The sequence below is a fragment of the Serinus canaria genome, chromosome 4 (assembly GCF_022539315.1).
Source record: "Serinus canaria isolate serCan28SL12 chromosome 4, serCan2020, whole genome shotgun sequence".
Lineage (NCBI taxonomy): Eukaryota > Metazoa > Chordata > Aves > Passeriformes > Fringillidae > Serinus > Serinus canaria.
The window spans coordinates 42,132,028-42,153,661 of record NC_066317.1 but is presented as its reverse complement, the minus strand read 5'-3'; the positions used below and the strand labels follow the sequence as shown (position 1 = coordinate 42,153,661).

Sequence of the window (21,634 nt, the reverse complement as noted above, 5' to 3'; positions counted from 1 at the left end):
GGCAGCTTGTTCTCTGGTTTTTCCCCTTGAGACAGTGACTCTGTCCTGGCCTCCTTTTTCTCCTGGGGCAGGTAGGGAATGGGTTGTGGCCAGACCCCACCTCTGCTCACATGGGTAGACAGAACTCAATATGCTGTTGTTGTTTCCAGAGCTCAAGCAGAACACTTTTACTCCAAAATTGCGATCCAGCCAAAATAAAAGTATGTTTTTGCATAGTAGGAACTGGGAAATAATGTACTCTGCACTCATGAATACACACAAAGTCATATATACACAACATATGTGGAAGGATATCCCCTTGGTGACAGCTACTCCACTTGTTGCAGTGTCTGGACTTTTGAGGATCTGACTTGTGCATCTGGAGTGGTTTTTTTAAGCAAATGTATTTGGCTCTGTTAGGATCTAGCATTCCATGGGATTTTCCCCATGACTTATTCACAGGGTGGCTGTGGATTTTTGTATTGATTTAGAAAAAGTGACTGATTTAGGGATAAATAAGGGGAGAAATACATTGTTTCACTTAAACAAGTGAAAGATAAGAAAAGAAGAAATATATGAACATAGAATTGAAGAGCAAATATGAGACAAGTTGGTAACTAAATGGGCTTGATGGTCTGCATTGCTTATGTTCAGTACATCATAGTTAGAAGAGGATGTTTGAGGGAATGATCTGTGTGATTTCCCCTGACCTTTTAGTTTGACATTGGTCATGCCATTGAGGATCATTGGATGTGGCAAGGGAAGAAAGTTACTGAGGGGAGGAGGTGGTATAGAACGTTTATTGAGATGCTTTGTGTTTGCTGAAGATATAATAAAAAGTTATACATTTATGGGACCTTCTGTTGCCACAACAGAATAAAATTGGAGAATTGTACTTCACCTGATCATCATGTGGGAGAAGAAATGGCTGTCCCAACAACTTCCTATTTGCTATGTGACACAAATTATCCTGAAAACACATTTTCTAGTATTTAACTGGTGCATCATCAGTTAGTACTGCAAGATTTACTGCAGGCAACATTCATGTGGTTTGTTCCTCTGGGATATTTGGTAGTCAATGAAGTAAATTCATAGGTAGAGTAAATGCAATTTAATGCTCAAATGACTTTTGATTTTTGTAAGTAGAACTGTCTCCAGGAAAAACTGTGGAACTGTTAAACTGTTTGCTTTTTCAATACCTCCAGATGATTTATATTGAAGATAAAGTTGCAAGTAAAGAACTATTGTGCTGGCTGGCTGGCTGGGAGTACAGAAACACACATGAACACCTGAGCTGGATTTTCTCTCAAATGTTTGTGTTATTCTGTATATTATTTATTATTTACAGAACACTCATTGCTTTATGAACCAGTGCTTGTGCTTCTTCAATGCTCTGATGAAATGATTCTCCTGTTATTCCTGAACGTGGGTTTATTCCAAGAGGTCTGGTTTCTTCAGGCAGACTTGCCAGTGTTTCAGTCTTCATAGGTTACATAAAATCTGCATGGATCTGAAAGCACATCTTCATCACGGTTATGCAAGAGTCATGCATAGCTGTGATTTGCTCAAAATACAATAGATACTGCTTTCTTAATGGAAGTTCACAGAGGGTTTTTGATGTACCCTCAGAAGATGTTGAGGGTATGCTCTGTTATGTTGCATCACGGAGCTCTGCAGCCTGTTCAGGCTCTCTGGAAAGCCTGAGGTCTTAGGCTCACTTAGTTAGTGAGTCACTTGCTGTACCTGTTGCTAACTGCCCTGGAAATCTGTCAGCAAGATCTCAGTGGGCAACTATTGAGGTCAGTACTGGCTTTTGCTGTGTTTTGAAGTCTTAGTCATGTTCTACTTGTGAGATGTTACAGGCAGTCAAGCTGTTTATTGACTTGCTTAAAAAATACTGAGAAATTTGAAAGTCTTTCCAAAAAATTACCCAGTTGAAGGTTATAATGTACTTCAAACTCTGTTCCTGAAGCTTAAATGTAGTGGTGCTATTTAAAGCCAAGAATGAAAAGGGAATGCTCTGGCATTAGTTATCTCAGTTATAAATCATGTTAGATGTTTGGATTTATATGGTCTTGATATGTATGGAATATATTGAGAGCATCCATATTTAATGTCAAAGGGTAGTGCTCTGTAACAGGGTTGCTCTAGTGACTGATCAGGGACTTATTGTTCTGGAGATTTCATATTTGAAATCAGTGGTGTTTGATTTTGCAGGGTGCAGAAAGTACCTGCAAGGAATCCGGGGCTGGTTTTAACAGCAGTAACTTCAGACCACAGAATGCTGTTTAATGCTTCTGGGATTAAGCATTGCAGATGCAGCTTATTTATATCGTGTGAACTAACCCTTTCTGCTTATGTTGTTTTGTATTGTTCTGCTGTATAAACCTAAAATAAATCATAGCAGTGTGCTTAGCAAACATGTTATGTCTGGTGTGTGTGATGCGTGGCAGTGGTGCTGGGCTATCACAGTTCCATTTTCACACAGAACGGAAGCAAACTCTGATTTAATATTTAAAGTCCAGTACAGATCGAGTGAAGAATCCTAATTTAAATACTTGGCCATTATTTCAGAGTAATATTTGGTTTCAAAAGACAATTTTCAAAACTTTTTTGCAAGAATCTCTCTAATTAATTCTTACTGTCTTTGGCTGAAGATAAAAGAAATATGGAATATAAATAATGTGCATCTAATTCTTGTATTTCTATAAGCAAAAGAAAGCAAACTTAAGTTTCAAAAACTCTTGTAATTGGCCAATAATAATAATAATAATAATAATAATAATAATAATAATAATAATAATAATAATGATAATAATAATAATATAATAATAAACAACAACATGCTTCATTTTAGACATTGCATTATGAGAAAGTTGTGACACCTTGATTAGACCTAGATTTTTCTTGGGTTTTTGTAAACTGTGTGAGACGACATCTTTTCCATGTGCGTTAAAAACTCATATAGAAACAAGATGTGTATTAGGAATTCCCTTCCTATCTCTGCTCCCTGATATTTTTGTAAGTGAGGCTATTTCTGGGATCATCTGTGATTTCTTTTAGTCTCAAATTATATATATTCAGCTTTTCTTTCTTCTCCACTCACTCTTGTTCCTTTCTTGGCCCCCACAGAAAATAGGGGGAAAGGCCACTTTTTAATACATATGAAATTGAGTTACTTTAAACAGTTTTCAGTGACTCAGCACAGAATATTAATTGCACTGCTTTTAAAACAGAAAAACCAACTGGAGCCCATTAGTGTTTGGTGCAGTGGTCAGATTGTCTGAGAGGGATGGGACTGGTCAACCCCAGCAGAGTAGGAACCCCTGGAGCTGGTGCTACCTAAGCCATCAAACCAGCCGGCTGAGGATGGGAAAGGAGGAGAGAGAAGTGAGGTGAACCATTAGTTCTTTGCTTAATTTCCACTCTTGCACCATGAAATTGGGCTATTTTCTGGGTCTTTCAACGTGGAAGCACCCAGGAGGACACAGGCAAAGCCATTTAAAAAATACAGACTTTATAGACATTCTAGAAGCAACCTCAGGATTTTATGCAAGTGAAAGGAATCTCACTATTTCTACTTTAAAACCAGTGTCTAAGTCCCTTTTAGAGATTCATCAGCTTTTGTGCAAATCAGTAGAATTTTCATCAGGGAAATATTTGGGACTTAAATTTGATCCTGCAGTCATTTTGTATATTTCCTAACATTACTGAAAAAAATATTCCAGGGCTGTATTTTTAAATACATCTCTACTAATTTTTCAGAGTTTATTTTTTGATACTGTCAGGTTTTCAACAGAACAGAGTACAGGGAATTGATCTGATTTAACTTTCTGAGAGGCTTTTGCTTGTGTCTTACACAAGAGGCTGTTACTGAAAACTTGGTAACCATGGGGTGAAAGGTAAAGCTCTGTTACTGATTAAAAAGAGTAAGTGAAAAAAGCAACCTTCATATCATTTTCCAGAAGGGAAAATGATTGTTAAGTAGGAATGGAGTTAATAGAAATTTTCTGGATGAAATTATTTTTATAGGAAAAAAAATTTCATTAAAGATAGTAACTGGAAAGATTTCCCTTTTTGATACAAAGAAAAAGATCATTTTTAGCCTTTACAGTTGAAAAAAAAATAAAGAAAAATAAAAACAAAACCAGAAAGTACACAACAAACAAACAACAAAAAAACCCCCCAAACCTCGTGAAAACAAACAAACAAACAAACAAACAAACAATACCCCTCACCAATATTCCAACAATAAAAAATCCAAGTAAACTGAGGAAAGAGATTGATTCACTGGGGTGAAAAACAGTAAAGGAAGTCCTATGTTATAGAAGGATTGGGAAGTAAACTTTCAGTTGGTTAATTCAAGTAGTGAAGAAAGTGATAACTAGAACTTGAAAAGCTATAAATGAAGCACATTTAAAAAAACTAAAAACCTGTTATCTCCACACATGATAATACAACTTTTAATGATTAATAAGCCAGAGCTTCACTATTGTGGTAAAAAAGCTTGGTGTTTTGTCTTTTTTGACACTAAGTACTACTTTTAAATGTCAGTTGAATTTGCATAGGCTGGGATGATTTCTATCAACTGGGCCTAATTACCTACCTAAGTGGCCTTTAGATGTGCAATTGCACGTTTGGCTCAAACATGGACTGTTGTCAGGAACTGAATACTTTTTTTTTTTTTTAATGTTTGCTTCAGTCCAATATGTTGTAATTTCAAACAGGCTTATAAAAAAAAGCAGAGTAAGATGTTACCCAATAGCTTCCACCACAAAAAATCAACCATGCCTTAATAGTTTGTTTTCTGTTAGATCTTTGTCCTTGCTCCTATTGAAAGCCTGTTTGTGACTTCCTGCCTCTGAGGGAGAAGTGTACTCATGCTTCAGCTGGCTGGGGGTGCCTTCTCCTGCCCCTGCCCAAGCTGCAATGTGGAGCTGCATCTGACACACCTTTCCCAGGTGTCCAGGAGATGCAAACAGAATCATTTAAGTTTTGGCATGACATAGCATCATAGCTTATTTTCAATTACAGATCAAGTCTTAGTTTTAAATTTTATTTTCTTTGTATATATTACTAACTTTTTAATCTAAATTTCCTATCTATATTTATCCTGTATTCAAGGTCAAAAAAGGATGAGTGGGTTTTTTTATAGAAAGCATGGCTTTAAATAGTTACTTTCCTTCTCGAAAAATCTGATTTTAGACTTAGAGACAGCACTGTGAGTCAACACTACAAAAATTTCCTTTAGACCCCTGGGAATATTTGGAATTCAGCAAATGACAGCTAGTAGCTGCTCAGGACATGCTTAATATTAGGTTAAATTACTCATTCCTGGATTAAAAAACTAACTGGAAATTGTGCTAATGTAGCCTTCTTCCTGCAACATATGAAATTATGCAGGATCTCAGGTTTATTCTTCCTACCTGGATTAGTCTAGTAGTATGTGTTTAGTTTTTATAAATTTCTTTTACAGAAGTTCAGAATTTGAGGTATTTTTCTACGTACAAACTGAAAAAAAAATTATTAAAGAAAAGTTGAGTGACTTGGTAAGTGATAATTTTATTTTATTCTGTACCATATTTTGTAGGAAATAGTTTCAGTAATCTGCTTAAACCATGAGAAACAACCTAAAATAAACATATTTTTATTTTAATAAATTGGAAGTCCTTTAAAAAGTGTTGAATTGTAATTTATTCTCTTCAGAAATGATCCTGTCATAATGTTATAGAGGCAGCCTACACTACTGTTGAGCTTTATAAAGATATTTTTCTCTCTTAAATGTTTATGATCACCTTGTGTAGATTAGCACACAGATTGCACTGGATTTTTATTCTCAGAACCACAAGTCACCACCACTAAAATGTAATTACCTTATCTTGAAAGATTCTTGCTGGCTACTTGATGAATCCTCTTTTGAATACCAGGACATCTTCTCATAACCCATCACAGCTGCACAAAGTGTACAAAACACGTTGTGTTTCTTTTTCATTGTGCATGACAAAAGTTGAGTTTGTTACAGCTGGTTGCAAAGTGGAGAGATTGCCATGGTTCACTGAAGCCTGGGCCTGCAAGCACTTTTGTTCATGTTTAACTTTGGTGAGTTATATGGGCAAGCACATGGATATGCGTGGGCACAGTTAGCACTTCTAGTTATGTAAAACTCCAGAGCCCCTAGCTGTGAGGCTGCGCCTGTGAGACAGCCACAGTCAACAACAGAGCAGCTTTTAATCACTTTGTCACTTGGGCATCTGAGAAGTCTGTTTCAGTTTGTGAAAGACTTTCAAAATTATTTGTTTGGGTTTGTTTCTTTCTTTTTTTTTTTTTTCTTTGTAAAATTAAAATCCCCTGAGCGTGAATTTCCGTGTAACTATATAAAAAATATGTTCATACTCTAAGGGAAAGTCTTAAAAGGAGCCTTTCTTAGGAAAATAAAATACTTTTGTCCAACAGTTAATTCCCTCTAATGTGGCCAACTGCTTCCTGGCAAGAAGAGAATTCTTGATCAATTTTTAATGCAAAGAATGAACTACAAAAGTCCTTGGGGTATGCAAATCAGCGACCTCTTGGATGAGGCTCTTTAGATTAATGCAGGTGAGGTAGTTTCTAAGGAGCAGAAAAGTCTCTAAAGTCAGAGCTTGATGCTGTTGGGCCAAACACAGCTGGATTTGTAACTGGAAGGAAACCGGGAGCCACAAAGTGGATCTACCACAACTCTTTCCTGGAGAGAAGCAGCAGTCTCCTCTGATGGAGAAGCTGGGTATGCTTTACAGGAAGGTGCCTGCACTCTGTCTGCTCAGTGTTGTCCGAGGAGCAGCATCATTGATCCCCCACTAGACACAGCCCTTTATGATAATCTCTCTCGTGTGCTTTGTCACACACCCTCAGCCACACAGATACACCTCTCAGCTGAATCTACAAAAATGACCTTTGCTGGATGGCAACATGGTCTTCTTGTAGTTTTGAGCATGTGTTACTGAAGACACACTCAAAACTGTGCCTTGAGTGTCTGTCTGTGGGACCTTTGATCCAAACACTGTGTAATGGGGATGTTCTGATTACCCCACAGTAAGCTAGGTCGAGGTGGGACAGAAGTAAGCAACTCTGTTTCACCAGCCAGAGTGCTCCCTGCCTCTTGGCTGGGAGCCCGGAGGGGTCTAGGTTTGAATGCCTTTAGCAGTGGAGCTTCTGTGTGCTACTGTTCTCAGGATTAAGTTTTAGAAAGTCAGATAAACCAAAGCAGCCCAGTCCTGTCATTATAATGATCCATAAGTGCACTGGTGCTACCAGGGATGAATTGTTATCACAGATAGGAGATAAGCAACAAGACAAGAAGCAAAGGGCAGAAAATGATGCGCAGGAAGTTCTAGCCAAATATGAGGAAGTTCTTTACTGTGCAGGTGACCAGAGCACTGTCAGAGATTGCTCAGAGAGATTCCAAGTCTTCTTCACTGGAGACATTCAAGAACCATCTGAGTAATTCTTGAGTCACTCATGGACTTGTTAGTTTGATTTAAAAAATGCCTAGATATTGTCACAGGCCAGAGTGATGTTCCTTAAAAGTGATTGTCATGCATTTCTGCCAAGAAACCTAACCTGTAGCATAACTTCTTGTTCTATCTTCTGTCTGTGTATTAACTGTGAAAGAGATAAAGTTCATCTTTTACAAGGATGAGGTCAATATGAGGAGAAGCATTAGCGCTGTCATCAGCAGACCTTCAGCAAAAAAGACCTTTTCTCTTAATATGTTTTTGCTTGCAGAAGATAATTGGCTTGGGTAACTTAAGCTGGACTCCTGGTCTTGAAACACAGCCCATCCTTGTGAAGCATACTTTCTTGGATGCATTTCTCCTTGGACCTTGGAGAGCTGAGGAAAGCTTGTATTCTTCCCTTGTGTGTGGCTGCAGGAAGTAGGGCTATTCATGAAGCAAAAAGTGCTCTGCTTCTGGAGCACTGGCAGACTTTACACTAAGGGAAAAGTAAAAGCTGAGAGAGAGTTGCAGCGGGCTGCTACACAATTTGTTTTTCTACATATTTTCCTAGGAAAAACTTTTTAATGATGAGAAGCATAGCACTTTTCTCTGCAAGGTTTATGTTATGTTAGCTGAACAAAGATAAAGTGATTGAAATGTGAGTGTTTAGAAGGAAACAATATGCTGTGAACAATACTGGCTGGAAATGCCACTACATATTTGGAGTGGGGCTGTCTGCCATTGGAAATAATAAAAATAGAGCTGTAAATTATACATTGGGGTTTGGTTTATTCTGGAAGCTAATTTTTAAGAAATTCAGGTTTATTTATTGGTTATGTCACAGGAATGTTTGGCTTGTTCTAAGTCCATTCTTCAGCATTTTTCATTTCAAGCCATATAAAGGAGAAGATCATCTGTGGTACATCTATCCCAGTTCAACAGAATGGGCTGTAACCCATCTCTGTAAATACATTGCCTTCTGTGTTGCTTCTAGCCACAGCAATACTTTCAGAAATATATATATTCTTCTAAAATTTACTCAGGTCTCAAAACATGGCAAAGCATCCTTCAATATGCTTCAAAACCAGTTCGTTTTTCACAAGGGCAATGAAAGGGTATCATGGGGATTTCCAAGGTTATATGGGGATTTCCTCATGCATTTCCTTCAGGATGTGTGACTAGTTTCCCTGACACAGGCATTTTAAATGTAGGAAATGGCATTCTCGTTGGGTTTTGTGTCATGGAGACACAAAGAGTGGATAGGTTTTATCTGAATGCCAGCGAGATTCCCTCCTTCCCTCCCTGCCTCTTGGCTGGGCAAATAGCTAGCCAGCTAGCAGCCCTCCAATCACCTGGGCTGCCAAGCCTCCACCCCTTGACACTGAGGGCTCCCACACCATCTGCAGCTGGCTTTTAAAGCAAGACTTTTAATAAAATCACTTTAAGTCATTACTCTTTTATTTATGACAGCAGGAGTTCGGGACTGCGTAAGAGGAGCAGAAATTTGCCCAGCAGAAGTTGCTCTGAATCAGGTTAGTAATGAAGTTTGCTGCTGAAAGAAGTAACCTGAAAGCAGCCTAGGTTATCTTAGGGAACCTTGCCTTTAACATATGTGCTGTTTGAGTAGCAAGAGCTGTGGTATGCACTTTGTTTACATTGCAGCATTATTCTGTCTTTGGTAAATATTCTGTGTTAATATATAGAAGATGCAGTTATATTTTCCTTTCCAGTCAGCCTAGACGGTGTTTCTGCCTTTTGAATGATAAAACTTGCTTTGCTTTTCCCTTATACTTCTGTTATGTATCTTATACTTCTGTTACAGGTGCTGCTAACCAATTTTATGGTTTATTATTGAAATATGATACTTTAAATATTTCAAAAACTCCCTTAGGAGTTTTGTGAAAGTCTTGGACACCCCATGAATTTTTAGGACACTTGCAGTAAAATTATATATTGCCTGTGCATGTGTGTACACACACTCAAATCTTAGAGTATACCTAGTTTTGCTTCATCTCTGTATTCTTTTTACTTGCATTATTTCCCAAGACCTTACTTTGATATATTATTGCACAAGACCTAATAAACGTAGTACTGCAATTTTGAATAACACTACATGTACTTAATACGGAAAAAATGCATAAACTTTTACAGGTTTTTTAGGAAAAACAAGGCTGAAAAAATATGCTAAATTAATCTGTATTAACCAGTATATATATTTATATTTTCCCATTTCCCATATGTTACAAACTTATTGGAGTATTTTATCCTTAATTAGTATGCTGTTTTATATGTTTAAGTACTGCATCTAAAATTGGTAGTATATTATATAATACTAGCTCAACAGAATAGTTTTGAGTAAAATCTCTTTATTTTATTTTGGCTTCAAAAGTCATTAAACGTAAATCTCAACAGTGCTAAAACTTTCAGGGGTTTCATATTGCTTTATAACATTTGCTTTCCATATGCGATTTTTATGGTTTTTTATTAGAAATTTTAATAGAAAAATTTGTGTGAAACGTTGAATGGCAGCTGCAGCAAAACTTTGGATTTTCCCATGTGTAGCTTGTGTTTAATGTGTACTAACTTAAACCATGTATGCGACAATCAAATTAAAATTTAATTTTAACGGAAATAAAATTATTGGACATGATGTAAGTTACCTTTTTTTGCTCCAATATCCACATATTTTTTGATTTTTGTGTGGGATAGGTGATTAGATTAGGTTATTGTGCATGAAAAATACTTTGCAGAAATGGTAGATTTTATATGACTTTGGAGTAGTCAAAGCAGGTTTAAATATTAATATAATCTTTGCAGATAGAGACTTTGTCCCTTGCATTGTGTTTTTAGTTACAAATTTTTTGACCCCAAACATTTCCTGACAGAAGAGGGCTAACCACAGATGATGATTAAATGTTCCTGATAATCCACCTGAACAGAGCTGGTATGAATTGTAAGGCTGAACTCATCTCCTTGGACTGGCATTCCGATGTGTAGCAGACAAGCAGTATATGATCTGGTTTACAATTGGCCAGGAGCAGCTGAAATTAAGACGATTTTATCAGCAGATGCTGTAGAGAAAAAAATGAACCAAGACAATAGAGAACAAAAGGGATTGGAGAAATACCTGCTTATTCGGGTACTCTGACAAATACTATGAAAGTCCACCACACATAAGAAAGCTTAGTTTTGTTTTATCCTTCCCCCTGTTAGATAAATCTGTCAAGTTCATTTCCTGTCTAAATTATGTCTTACTCTCCTCCTTGCTGTATCTGGGTTGAAGGTGGTTGAAGGGGTACAACGAAACTGTAGTGTGGATAGCTTAGTTCTCTCTAGGAATTCATTCAAGGAAGGAGGAGGCTTCCATAAGGACTGGTCATTGGTCCTCAACTCTAAGGCAGGTGAACTGAGCCTGGCCTTTGTTGAAGGACTGCTGGAGGTGTGTTCGGTGTTTACAGCGTAAGCTGTAGCTCAGTGACGCCTTGGTCGCAAGAGCCTTCAGGAGCGAGGTGACCCAGCACGTGGGGAGCAAAGAGCGGCCAGCTCGGCTGAGTGCAGCAGCAGGAGAGTGCCAGTGTCGGTAACAAGCACGCTTCACAGCTGCTTCTTGTGGCAAAGTGAAACCTGCTGTGCTTGTGACGCAGTGCTCTCTGTAAGGCAGGCTTCAGAGAGGAGCCTAGCACAGCTGGGATTGCATGAGACACTAATCAGGTTGTCTCCACACCTTAGTTAGAAATAACTGCATACTGTTGGTGAGTTCAAGGGCTTTTTCCTTTGTGGTTTCTTATCACTCATTGCATATTTTTAAACTCTGTATCAGGTGAGGATTCAATATTTTTTCTGTTTAAACTGCATGAACAATACAGCCCACGCTGACTGGTGGTGCTTGCAGGCTGCGTGCCTAACACTGCTGTTCAAGGCAGGCAGGTATCCAGCTCTGCTCCAAGAAATGTAGGACCAGAGATGCAGAAATGTAGGACCAGAGATGCAGGACCAGAAATGGGTGTACCAGAGATGCCTCAAAAGCGCTCACTTCCTCCTTGATTGATTACCCAGTGTAAATATCAAAACCCCCCTTTCCCAGGCTGTCAGATGTGCCTTCCCAGGAAGGCTCAGAGCAGAGCCAGTGCTCCGCAGCTGTGCTGCACATTCAGCAGGGGCCCAGGCCAGCGCTGGCAGAGCTCACCATAGGAGAGGCCAAGACGAAGCAGAGCCCACAGTTGTGTGCTGGGATGAGGCACAGTGAGGCTGCAGCAGGGAAAGGAGGAAGAATAAAGGAGCAATTAGGAAAATACTGAAACTTGCTAGTCAAAAAGTACGAGAGAGAATTTTTTAATGTGTTCATTTGCCCTTCTTAATGTTCCTCTCTGTCATAAAGATCAGCAGAAAACTGAAAATTTGTCCAAACTCAGAAGATCTGTAGGTCTGCAGGAATAAGACCTTACAAGAGTGTGTGGTGGCAGTCAGTATAGGCTTGTCTAGGACAATGCTGCCACCAAAAGGCTCACCCAGCTGTTACCTTCTTTGCTCCTGTAGGTTTATATTTTAGCATGAGATGTGCTCTGCCTCAGTTCCGATAAACTGCTTGTGAGTCAGCACACATCAGCAGTGAGCCATTCCTCAGGCTGTTCTCTTGCAGGGGTAATGCAATAAAGGATCTGCTTTACAAGAGACCCCTCAGAAAACCATTACACTTGTCAGTTATTTCTGAGGACACTTGTCACCTCATAGCTATGTCTTTGGTCCTGTGTGAAGCCAAATATCTTTGTAAGCTCATCCATTCTTCCTGCTGCACTGTCTTATCAAGTATGAAGTCCCAGCCTAATCTGAAAGGGGGCCAGTGAGATACAGTGCTGCACTTGGCATGCAGCAACAGAAGTTGTGTAGCAGGGTTCTGGCATTTTTGCTATGAGTTTAGGCCTACTAAGTGTAGGAAACTGTGGAAGATGGGAAGATGTGCTGGATTCCAGTGATTTTTGTAAAAGGATGTGTCTGTCAAGTCCATGTTAGGATGGATATACTTACAAAGAGAAGTTTGCCATGCACAAGGTGGTTTTTTTTTCCCTCTCCTGACACAAAGTTTGTATACTGAACTCTGTCTTTGGTTGTGCTCCAGTTTCTAAAGACTAAAGAAGAAAGGCTGGGTTTCTGTCAGAAGAGGTGTCTTTTACTGGCTTGTGGCTAGCAAGAACTAGCCTCCTTCCTCTCCCTAAGAAGCAGAAATCAGAAGGAGAAAAACTATTTTGCCATAGAGATTCCTTCTCGGCAGAGAAAAGCAAAATGTCCAGAGATATTAGCATATAATAACAGAGTTAACCATAATATAATGTCACTTACTGGCCACTGCAGCAAATGGCTGTACAATTTTCGGGACTTCTTGTCCCAAATGGCAGAGAAGCAAAACAATCTGAAATGCCATTTGAATAACAAGAGTCTTGGAAATTCCTTAGTGGTCTGAGAACAAGATCTGCCAGATTATTTTTTCATGTTAATGAATTATGAAATGAAATATTATCTGGGAGGGAAGGGAGAAATAATTCCTTAAAATATGCTATGTTTCTGTAACATTGAAATTGCTAAGGTGAAGGGCATGGAGTCACAAGAGGGTTGCTGCCTGTCACATGGGCTGCAGACTAGTAAGCATATTAATATAACATCCTAAGTGATTGCTACAGCTTCAGAACTGTCATTCAGGGGGAAAAAAGTGGCCTCAAAATATTTTTTCGAGTACAGCCCAGGAAAAATAAACCTGGCCATGTGGGAGTGGAGTGCCTCAGTCTCAGGCCCAAAGAAAGGCTGTTTTTCCTGAAGAGCTCAGGAGACACAGCAGGGAATTTTGCCTGAACAGTTCAATGCTAATTCCCTTAGAAGATGTGGATCTCTGCTGACATGAATATCATCTGAGTTCTGTAACTGGTGAGGTTTTCATAGTGGGTGAGTCTGTGTACCATGGGCAGATTCTTGTTTCTGGTAGCTGGAAGGACTGCCTAATTGCAGCAGAGCTTTGGAAACTCGCCTGTCCATCTCCTCCCACTGTCCTGGGCCACCTATCACCTTTCTAAGGGGATTAAGCATTACTGTGCCCAGCTATTCAATTCCATTCACTACCCTTTGCCAAATTCCTTTACTTGAAAGGACCTTTTTTCTTACAGGTGCTCTTTGAAGGCAGAAGTGGCAGGTTTGAGTGAGCTTGGGGACCTATTACAGGAATAGGGTGAAAATGTTCTTTCTCTTCTCTGGCAATTTTTTTCCCCAAGCAATCTTGTATAGGGATGGCAGAGTTCCTGATACTCTCTGCTTCTGACTCTCTGTTTTAGGATCAAGCACTGTTAATTGATAAAACTTATACATTAATATTGCCTCTTTATTTTCTATGGGATGCCCACGTCATCCCTCCCAAGCAAATGCTTTGGACCCTCAGTGGCCATTTGTTTTAGGTGGGAAGCTGGATCACTGCTGCTCATAGCAGGCACCCGTATCACAGGCCAGAGAGGCACTGCCCACCTGCTGGCCTCCAGGACCAGGTTGGGCACAGAATCTGAGCTTGTGTGCTGGAGCTGATCACATCCCACACTGTGACGGGCACTGAGAATATTGGAGAACTGCAGCTGGGGTGAAGGGTTAGCCCATCAGGTTTTGCTAGATGATTGTTAGGCAGAGGTGTGAAAGATTTCTTGTAAGGATAATTAGATCTGAGAAACTTCACTGGTGTGTGAGAGTAGAAACACTATTTTAATCTGTTTTCAAGCTGTTCTTACTGAAGCAAATTCTAAAGGTAAAAGCTATACATTTGAAGACAAAAGGATATTGAATTGGCGCTCTCAGAATAATGTATTTTAAACTTTTGCTGTTTATAGTCTTAGCTTTAGATCCCCAAACCACTTATTTATGTTGGTGTTGATCCTTATCTTAAAAGGCTCCATGATATATGAGAAAAAAGGCTGTTTCTGTTTTAGAAGTGTCCAAGTGGCCATTAGCAGATAATTTTAAACAATTTGTGCTTTTTTACAGCAATGTAACAAACCTAAGGATAATGGATCTCTTTCCCTGGGGACATAAACACTACATATAAAATTAGGAATACTGTATCCCTAATTTGTTTCCGGGGGGGAAAAAAGCACCTGCCATCTTATTTAATGCCACAGAACAGTGTGAATATATTAGTTAGTAGATGTGATTAAAGTTCTTCATGCAAATACTTTTTCCCATTGTTTTTCTCCAGAGTCTACACTACCTTTTGCATTGTGGAATAATTTCCTTTATTTCAGAGCTCAACATCCACCATGTTGCCCTGTGGAGCGGCTCTGTCCTTTATCCGGTGTCTGGTGCGGAAGAAGAGCATGGGCGGCGAAAGTCTGGAGGACACCAATTTGTGCCGATGCTTATCGACACTGGACCTTATAGCCCTGGGAATAGGGAGTACCCTCGGGGCTGGTGTCTATGTCCTTGCTGGAGAAGTAGCCAAATCTGATTCTGGACCTAGCATCATTGTTTCTTTCCTCATTGCTGCCATTGCCTCTGTGATGGCAGGGCTCTGCTACGCCGAGTTTGGCGCTCGTGTCCCCAAGACTGGTTCTGCGTATTTGTACACTTACGTTACAGTAGGTGAACTGTGGGCTTTTATCACTGGCTGGAATCTCATTTTATCCTATATCATAGGTAAGCTTAAGAACAAACACCGGTCCCAGGGGTTTCTGAGACAGCAGATAAAAGATACAGACTTTGGGCTCTATTTCTTTTCTGTCTCTAGACTTAGCTACTCTTTCTTTTTAGTCCTGCTGAGATGAAATAACCAAAATAATTTGATTAGGTTATTTTCTTCTGTGCATCACCATTGCAAACAGTTTTTTGCAAGATATTTTTGTGACAGTGTGACATATAAACCACATACCTTGTATGAAGATTGTGTCAGACATTCTGTGATGATGCACAAGAACAAACAAGATTTATTTGCCATCTTTGGTCAGCAAAAATAATTTCAGTAAAATCAATAAGTTGGGTTTTTTTAAATATGTACAGCAAGGACATTTACAGGGACTCCACTATAGTATCTTACAGGAAAGTCATGGTGTTTAAGTATTAACTTGCTGCTACACCATGGTGCTAATTGAGTGCTGTCCTGTCAGAGTTTTATTCAACTCTGCTCAACCAAAGTCTACCAGAGGTGAATAAAATCAATACTTATGTGGCAGATAGCTATTTCAGTGCTTCAGAAGAGATAACATTTTTGGATTTAAAAATTATTTCTCCTGGAGGAATGTATTTCAAAGTTCTGTTATAGTGTGTATGAACATGCCTAGATTTAGATGTGTACCTGCAGGATGGTTACTCAAATCATTGCAAAACTGACATTCCCCAGTATTGTATTAAAATGTATTTCTTGAGAATCTTATCTCCTGAAAGATACAAATAAGATTGGCCAAATTGTATTTGGTCGTGAACACTGCCACAGGAGAGTATTAGTTTTAAATACAGACTCTAGTACCATATGTCTTGCTAGTAATTTTTTTTGCTTTACTGACAGGTGGGCAAACTTTCCTTTATGTTCTTTCTTAAAGTGCTTTCTTATGTTAGTTTTCATTGTTTAACATATATAATGGAAATTAGAAATAGCTAGAAATAAGCTTCATTCAGGGTCAGGCATAAATGACAAAGAAATAATTTCTGCAGTCTTCTGGGAATAAACGAGGCAAAAAAAAAATTTGTTTATTTTGGTTCTAGAAAAACTCATTACCATTTAACAAGCAAAATTCTTAAACACTATAATTCTTCAGCAAAACAAACATCACAGGCTCTGCTTTTTAAAATACAGGTAGCAACAGGCTTAGTTTTGTTTCCTTTTCAGTAGAAGTAGCTGTATCCAACTGTATGGATGTAAAACCCTAAATATTTATATGTTTTATGAAGGTACATCAAGTGTAGCAAGAGCCTGGAGTGGCACCTTTGATGAACTTCTTGGAAAACGGATTGGTCATTTCTTCAGTGCCTACTTCAAAATGAATTACTCTGGGCTAGCAGAGTACCCCGACTTCTTTGCTGTACTCCTTATATTACTTTTATCAGGTAAGAAAATATACGGCTTTATTTATGGTGGTTGTGATATTTTACAGTTGAAAGTGCTAAATTGTAGGGTTTTGCACTGGAAATACTTTAAGGAAGTTCAGAGCCACATTTTGTACTGGCACAATGGCTCTGTGAATTCAATGTATATAACCAAATTTTCACATGCACCCTCTTCTCTTGAAACTCATGAACTAATCACTTGTCAGTACTTTTTTCTATAAAACCCATTATACAGATTGATGGTAACAGGAAAATGACACAGTTCTCCGTGTTTTCATGGCTCTGTCACCAGTAAATGCTTCTGGAGTGGCCTCGAGGTTAAGCTCTGTAGTTTGGTGATGTAGTCTCCTTAAATTCTATATTGTGCTTGTAGTGGGCATTTGTAAGGGGGTTTTTCCACCTAAATTGTTCCCTTATTTGGTATATAATAAAGTGTCCCTTTTTAATTCTTCTGTTGTTTATCTGAGGGTTTGTTTGACCTAAAGGGCACACCGAGGTTCTTTTGTGGACCAACAGACCAGTTTGAAACCTGAGTAAACCTTTCCTGTCTACTCTTCCAAGTCCAGTTTTTGTCTTTTCTCATGTTTCATGCTTTTAAATCACAAACACTGACACTAGCTACCTCCTATTTGAGAGATCAGAAAGCTCAAAAATATTGCAACTTATTTCCATGTTTGTTTTTAAGAATTATTTACCATATAGAAATGTTCCTACTGGCACTGGGAGTGAAGGAAGAAGAAAGTGTATTCTAAAGTGTGCTGTTTGTTTTCAGGCAATACTAGAAGCATTTCAATATTCAGTAGAGGTCTTACCCATATCTCATATACTTGTCATGTTCAGTCTCTCTTTGAATTAAACCAAAGCAGAAGCTTTTCTTCTCCTATATGTACTATAAAGTGAAACTTCATAGTACATATAACAAAAGTTATATGTATATAACTTGTTCTCTTGTTCTGAGTGGGGTTTTTTTTGACACAGGAAAACATTTCTCTTTTGCTTATTGGTAGACTGAATGAGCAGTGCATTTGAAGATTTATTAGGTCTCTGTACATAAAAGAATGGCTTCCTATACTTAGGAAGATCTGGGAGTTGACTAGGTTTAGTCCAGCATCCTGCCACATTCGTGGCTCAGAATTGCCTATAGGACTCGTTCAGACCCTTATGTTCTCAGGAGGGTTGGGAATGAATGTGGAATATAACTGGAGCAGACCTTTCAGTTTCGCTTCTTCCAAATAAAGGAGACAAAAAATAACACCATGAAAAGCAGAGCACTGAAACACCACAAACCAAACTATACAGTCCTAGTTGAGATGCTGACATCTTTTATGTTTTCTCCACTGCCATTGCTGCTTCAGAACAAAAGAGTTGGAGGTTCTTGAAAAAAAGGGGAAATGTTTCTCTGTAGTTCATCACTGCTACTGAGTTTTCATTTTTTGTCCTGTCTTTTCATCCCTACTATCATTCTTTCTTCACTCCTTTCCCATTTTTGCTGCAAATTGCCTCTCCAGGTGTGTGTGATCAGAAGCCAAACCCTCAGTGACTGAACTGGGTGGAATTCCCCACTGCTGAAAGGAGGGGCAGTGGGGATGGCTCAGGACTGTGTAGGCTCAGCATGATACACTAATTGGATTGTGAGCTGTGTAAAGCTGAATCATAGGAGTAGCAGGTGATGTTTTACAGAAAATGTTATGTGCTAAGCACAAGGAAAACTACACAGAAATCTGTGGGGTTTGGGCTTTTTTTATTCTGTTTGGGTTTTTTGTGTGGTTTTTTGGGTTTTGTTTGTTTAATTTTGGGGTTTTTTGGCGTTTATTTTTGTGCAGGGTTTGGGTTTTTTGTTGTTTTGGTTTGGTTTTTTTTGATAATGAAAGGACTTTAAAATGCACAAACTATGATTCACTCTGCATTAGGCTGATTGAGGCACTGCCTTTTTGGGAAAAACTGAGCTGAAGAAAGCATATATCTATTTCAATAAAAATGTCATTGGTGAAGAAAACTTGAGCAGCTCGTAAGATAATTTCTGTGTTCTGATAAGATAGCAAATACCTCATTAGCAGAGTCAGAAACCTTTTAGATATTATTTTGAGAGGCTTTAAATTTTCAGACTTAATCTCTAAATAATGAGGAAAAGTATGTATGTGAAATTAGTGGAAATGCTTAGAGAGCAAAGGACCTGTGGAAACTTTCCAATTGTATTTAATTTTTCCTGATCTGCTCACTGCCTGTTCCATTAAGCTGCTAACACTCTAGCACTTAAAATTGTTTGTAATCTAATGATAAAGTATAATTCTAATGGAATAATTTTCAGATTGTTTAAATGTTCTACTCTGTAATCTAAAGCCATGAAATTTCGTATCTATTTTCTAGAACCTCTATGCATCAGTATTACAAACATGAGGTGTGCATTTCTTTTAAAACTGTTATTAATGAACTAGGAAGTTGGACTTACTCTGATGGGTGTGCCCTGAAAAATGTAGAGTCAATCAGTCATATTGTTAGTTTAATAATTCAGCTTATTTTCTTAATCTAACAGATAATTCTTCTGAAAAGAAATAGATTCTACCAATCTGTTTTTTCAAAGTATAGAATTCTTGTAGCTACTTATACTCCATGGCATAAAACAGAGATTTGGATTGGCATCTCAGGGAAGTAAAAGGTAGCCATTGCCAAAAATACTTTTAAATACTTAAAGAAGAAGCTTTATCTTTTGTGGTTTCCAATATATTTGCCTATTGCCATGCTGTTAAAGAGTCCAGCAAGTTTGTGATAATGCTGTTTTTAAAATCTGGTGGGTGATTTTTTAGTATTATTCACTGTACTTGCACATACACACACACACACACACACCTTCTTTTACATGTGTCCCTTCTTTAAATGCCATTTTATTAGTATAATGGGCTATTCACATCTATAAAACATTTTTATTTTACAGGTCTTTTATCTTTTGGCGTAAAAGAGTCTGCATGGGTGAACAGAATTTTCACTGCTATTAACGTCTTGGTCCTAGTCTTCGTTATTATTTCTGGTTTTGTGAAAGGTGAAGTTGACAACTGGAAGACAAGTGAAGAATATCTCAGAAACTTTACTGCAGTAACACAGTAATTTTTAAAAATCTACTTACTTTCTCATATTCCAAGCAGTTTCCTCTTACACATGCTTTATTATAATAAACACTGTTAGTGTTTGAGTATGTTTTGTCACAAACTTCAAAGCAAGTAAGATTATAGTTACTTGATTCAGACATTCTTCATCTTGCTGTTATTCTTCTCTTTCTTACAAGCTTGGACATAAAAATGTCATCTCATGCATTTTTATAAAGCAGACCTCTGTCACGATGAGAACATTTAAACATTTTTTTCAGAGTTCTAGGGTAGGAGGGTGCATGTATTTATTCTACCAGTATGGGGGGGGTGGGAAATTATCTTTCTGCTGTATTTTTGTTCTTTATAGGAACCGCTCATCCTATGAAAATGTGACAAGTATGTATGGGAGTGGTGGCTTTATGCCATATGGTTTCACAGGAACATTGGCTGGTGCTGCAACCTGTTTTTATGCTTTTGTTGGATTTGACTGCATTGCAACAACTGGTATAGTATTTATATGTGTGTATACATGTTTACCATGGGGATATTTTCACAAAAAAAACCCAAAAAAACAAAGAACCACAAACAATATAATACTCTGTATACTCTTCTTACTTTGATTTCCTCCAAAGCTCTTTCAGTCAATGTAGACTAAGTTCATACCTGAACATGGCTATCTTTCTGGGAAGAAGGAGGAGGAATGGTTCTGTCTATTTTATTCCTGTTCTAAAGAAATGATTGCTGCTTTCTAAGTCTGGAAAGTGCTTAGTATACAATTTTTCTGCTCAAATAATGTTAATCACCTGCTCACTTTTACAGTTCTCTGAGATAAGATGTCTTTCCCAATGGCTGATAAGGAATGAGTATATTGAGTACATTGAAAGTGTAGGTAGATAACTAAAAATTACAGGCTTGGAATAGTCTGCCTGTAAATTGTATTTTAAGACCTTTAATTTACCACTATTTCAACGCTATTTCTGACAACAAAATACTGAGTTCTGTTCTGTATGTCTCAGTTTATTTTACTGAGGTTTTTAAAACTTCTATTACAGATGTGATTCCCATGACTTAGATTAACAAGTGATTTGTCTTTGATATTGCCTCTTAAAGCTGAAGGGGAAAAATAGTACAAATTTTTGGTGGTGCATTTTCCTTTCCTTTTTTCAGGAGAAGAGGTCAAGAATCCTCAGAAAGCCATACCCATAGGAATTGTGGTTTCCCTACTCGTCTGCTTCATGGCCTATTGCTTGGTTTCAGCTGCACTGACACTTATGATGCCATACTATCTGCTAGATGAGAAAAGTCCTCTGCCAGTAGCATTTGAATATGTTGGATGGGATCCTGCTAAATACGTTGTAGCAGTGGGATCCCTCTGTGCTTTGTCTACAAGGTAAAGACATTGAAATACTAATTCTGTTGGGAAAAGCTGACACATACATATTACATTTGTATGTATGTTCGTGTGTTCATTTTGAAGGCTCAGTCCATGCAAAGAATTAACAATAAGTATTATAAGCAAGTATTAAACTTAAGCAGGTCTAGTTGACAGTAGCTGTGTTAATTTAGGTTCCTTTTTTCCTTAACTGTACTGTTATTGAACTCTACCTCTTTGGTAGAAGCTTATTACACCTATTTTTTTAATGTATAAGTATTATCAAACATATGACCTGCAAGTTATCTTTATTAACTGACAAAGCAAATCTCCCCCATTTTTCCTTTTTTTGCCATCCATTCCCAGTGACTCAGCAGCTTTATGGGCTCTGTGTGTTTGCAGGCAAAATTGAAGATGATTAACTAGCTCCACTCCTCATCTTCATTGCCTGTCTCTGTTTTCCTCCAGCAGTCAGTCTGTCTTCTGACATCATCCCTTCCTGTGGTTTCTGTGTGGGTATTTGAGATGTAGACTGTAGCTGTGAAAATACTATAATTTATTCCCCTTTGTGAAATTGTGAATGTACCTTAACATATTATTTTGATTAAAAAGCTCAGGGAGGGCACAATATATTAGTATGTGTTCAAATACTTTACACCCCAATT

General features: G+C 38.2%; 1 protein-coding gene across 5 annotated transcripts in view; it reads left to right on the top strand.

Moving 5' to 3' along the window:
* Window positions 1–21,634, top strand: part of SLC7A2 (solute carrier family 7 member 2) — a 54,121-nt gene that overhangs the window by 18,906 nt on the left and 13,581 nt on the right. For 3 of the 5 annotated variants that reach the window (XM_018926464.3, XM_009100634.4, XM_050973775.1), the window contains exons 2-7: window positions 8,922–8,983; window positions 14,720–15,110; window positions 16,359–16,514; window positions 19,447–19,612; window positions 19,965–20,101; window positions 20,765–20,987. In XM_018926464.3, the coding sequence (XP_018782009.1) occupies window positions 8,922–8,983; window positions 14,720–15,110; window positions 16,359–16,514; window positions 19,447–19,612; window positions 19,965–20,101; window positions 20,765–20,987 (1,135 nt within the window). The remainder of the gene's footprint in view (window positions 1–8,921; window positions 8,984–14,719; window positions 15,111–16,358; window positions 16,515–19,446; window positions 19,613–19,964; window positions 20,102–20,764; window positions 20,988–21,634) is intronic. The other 2 variants (XM_050973772.1, XM_050973774.1) reach the window with 2 other exon arrangements.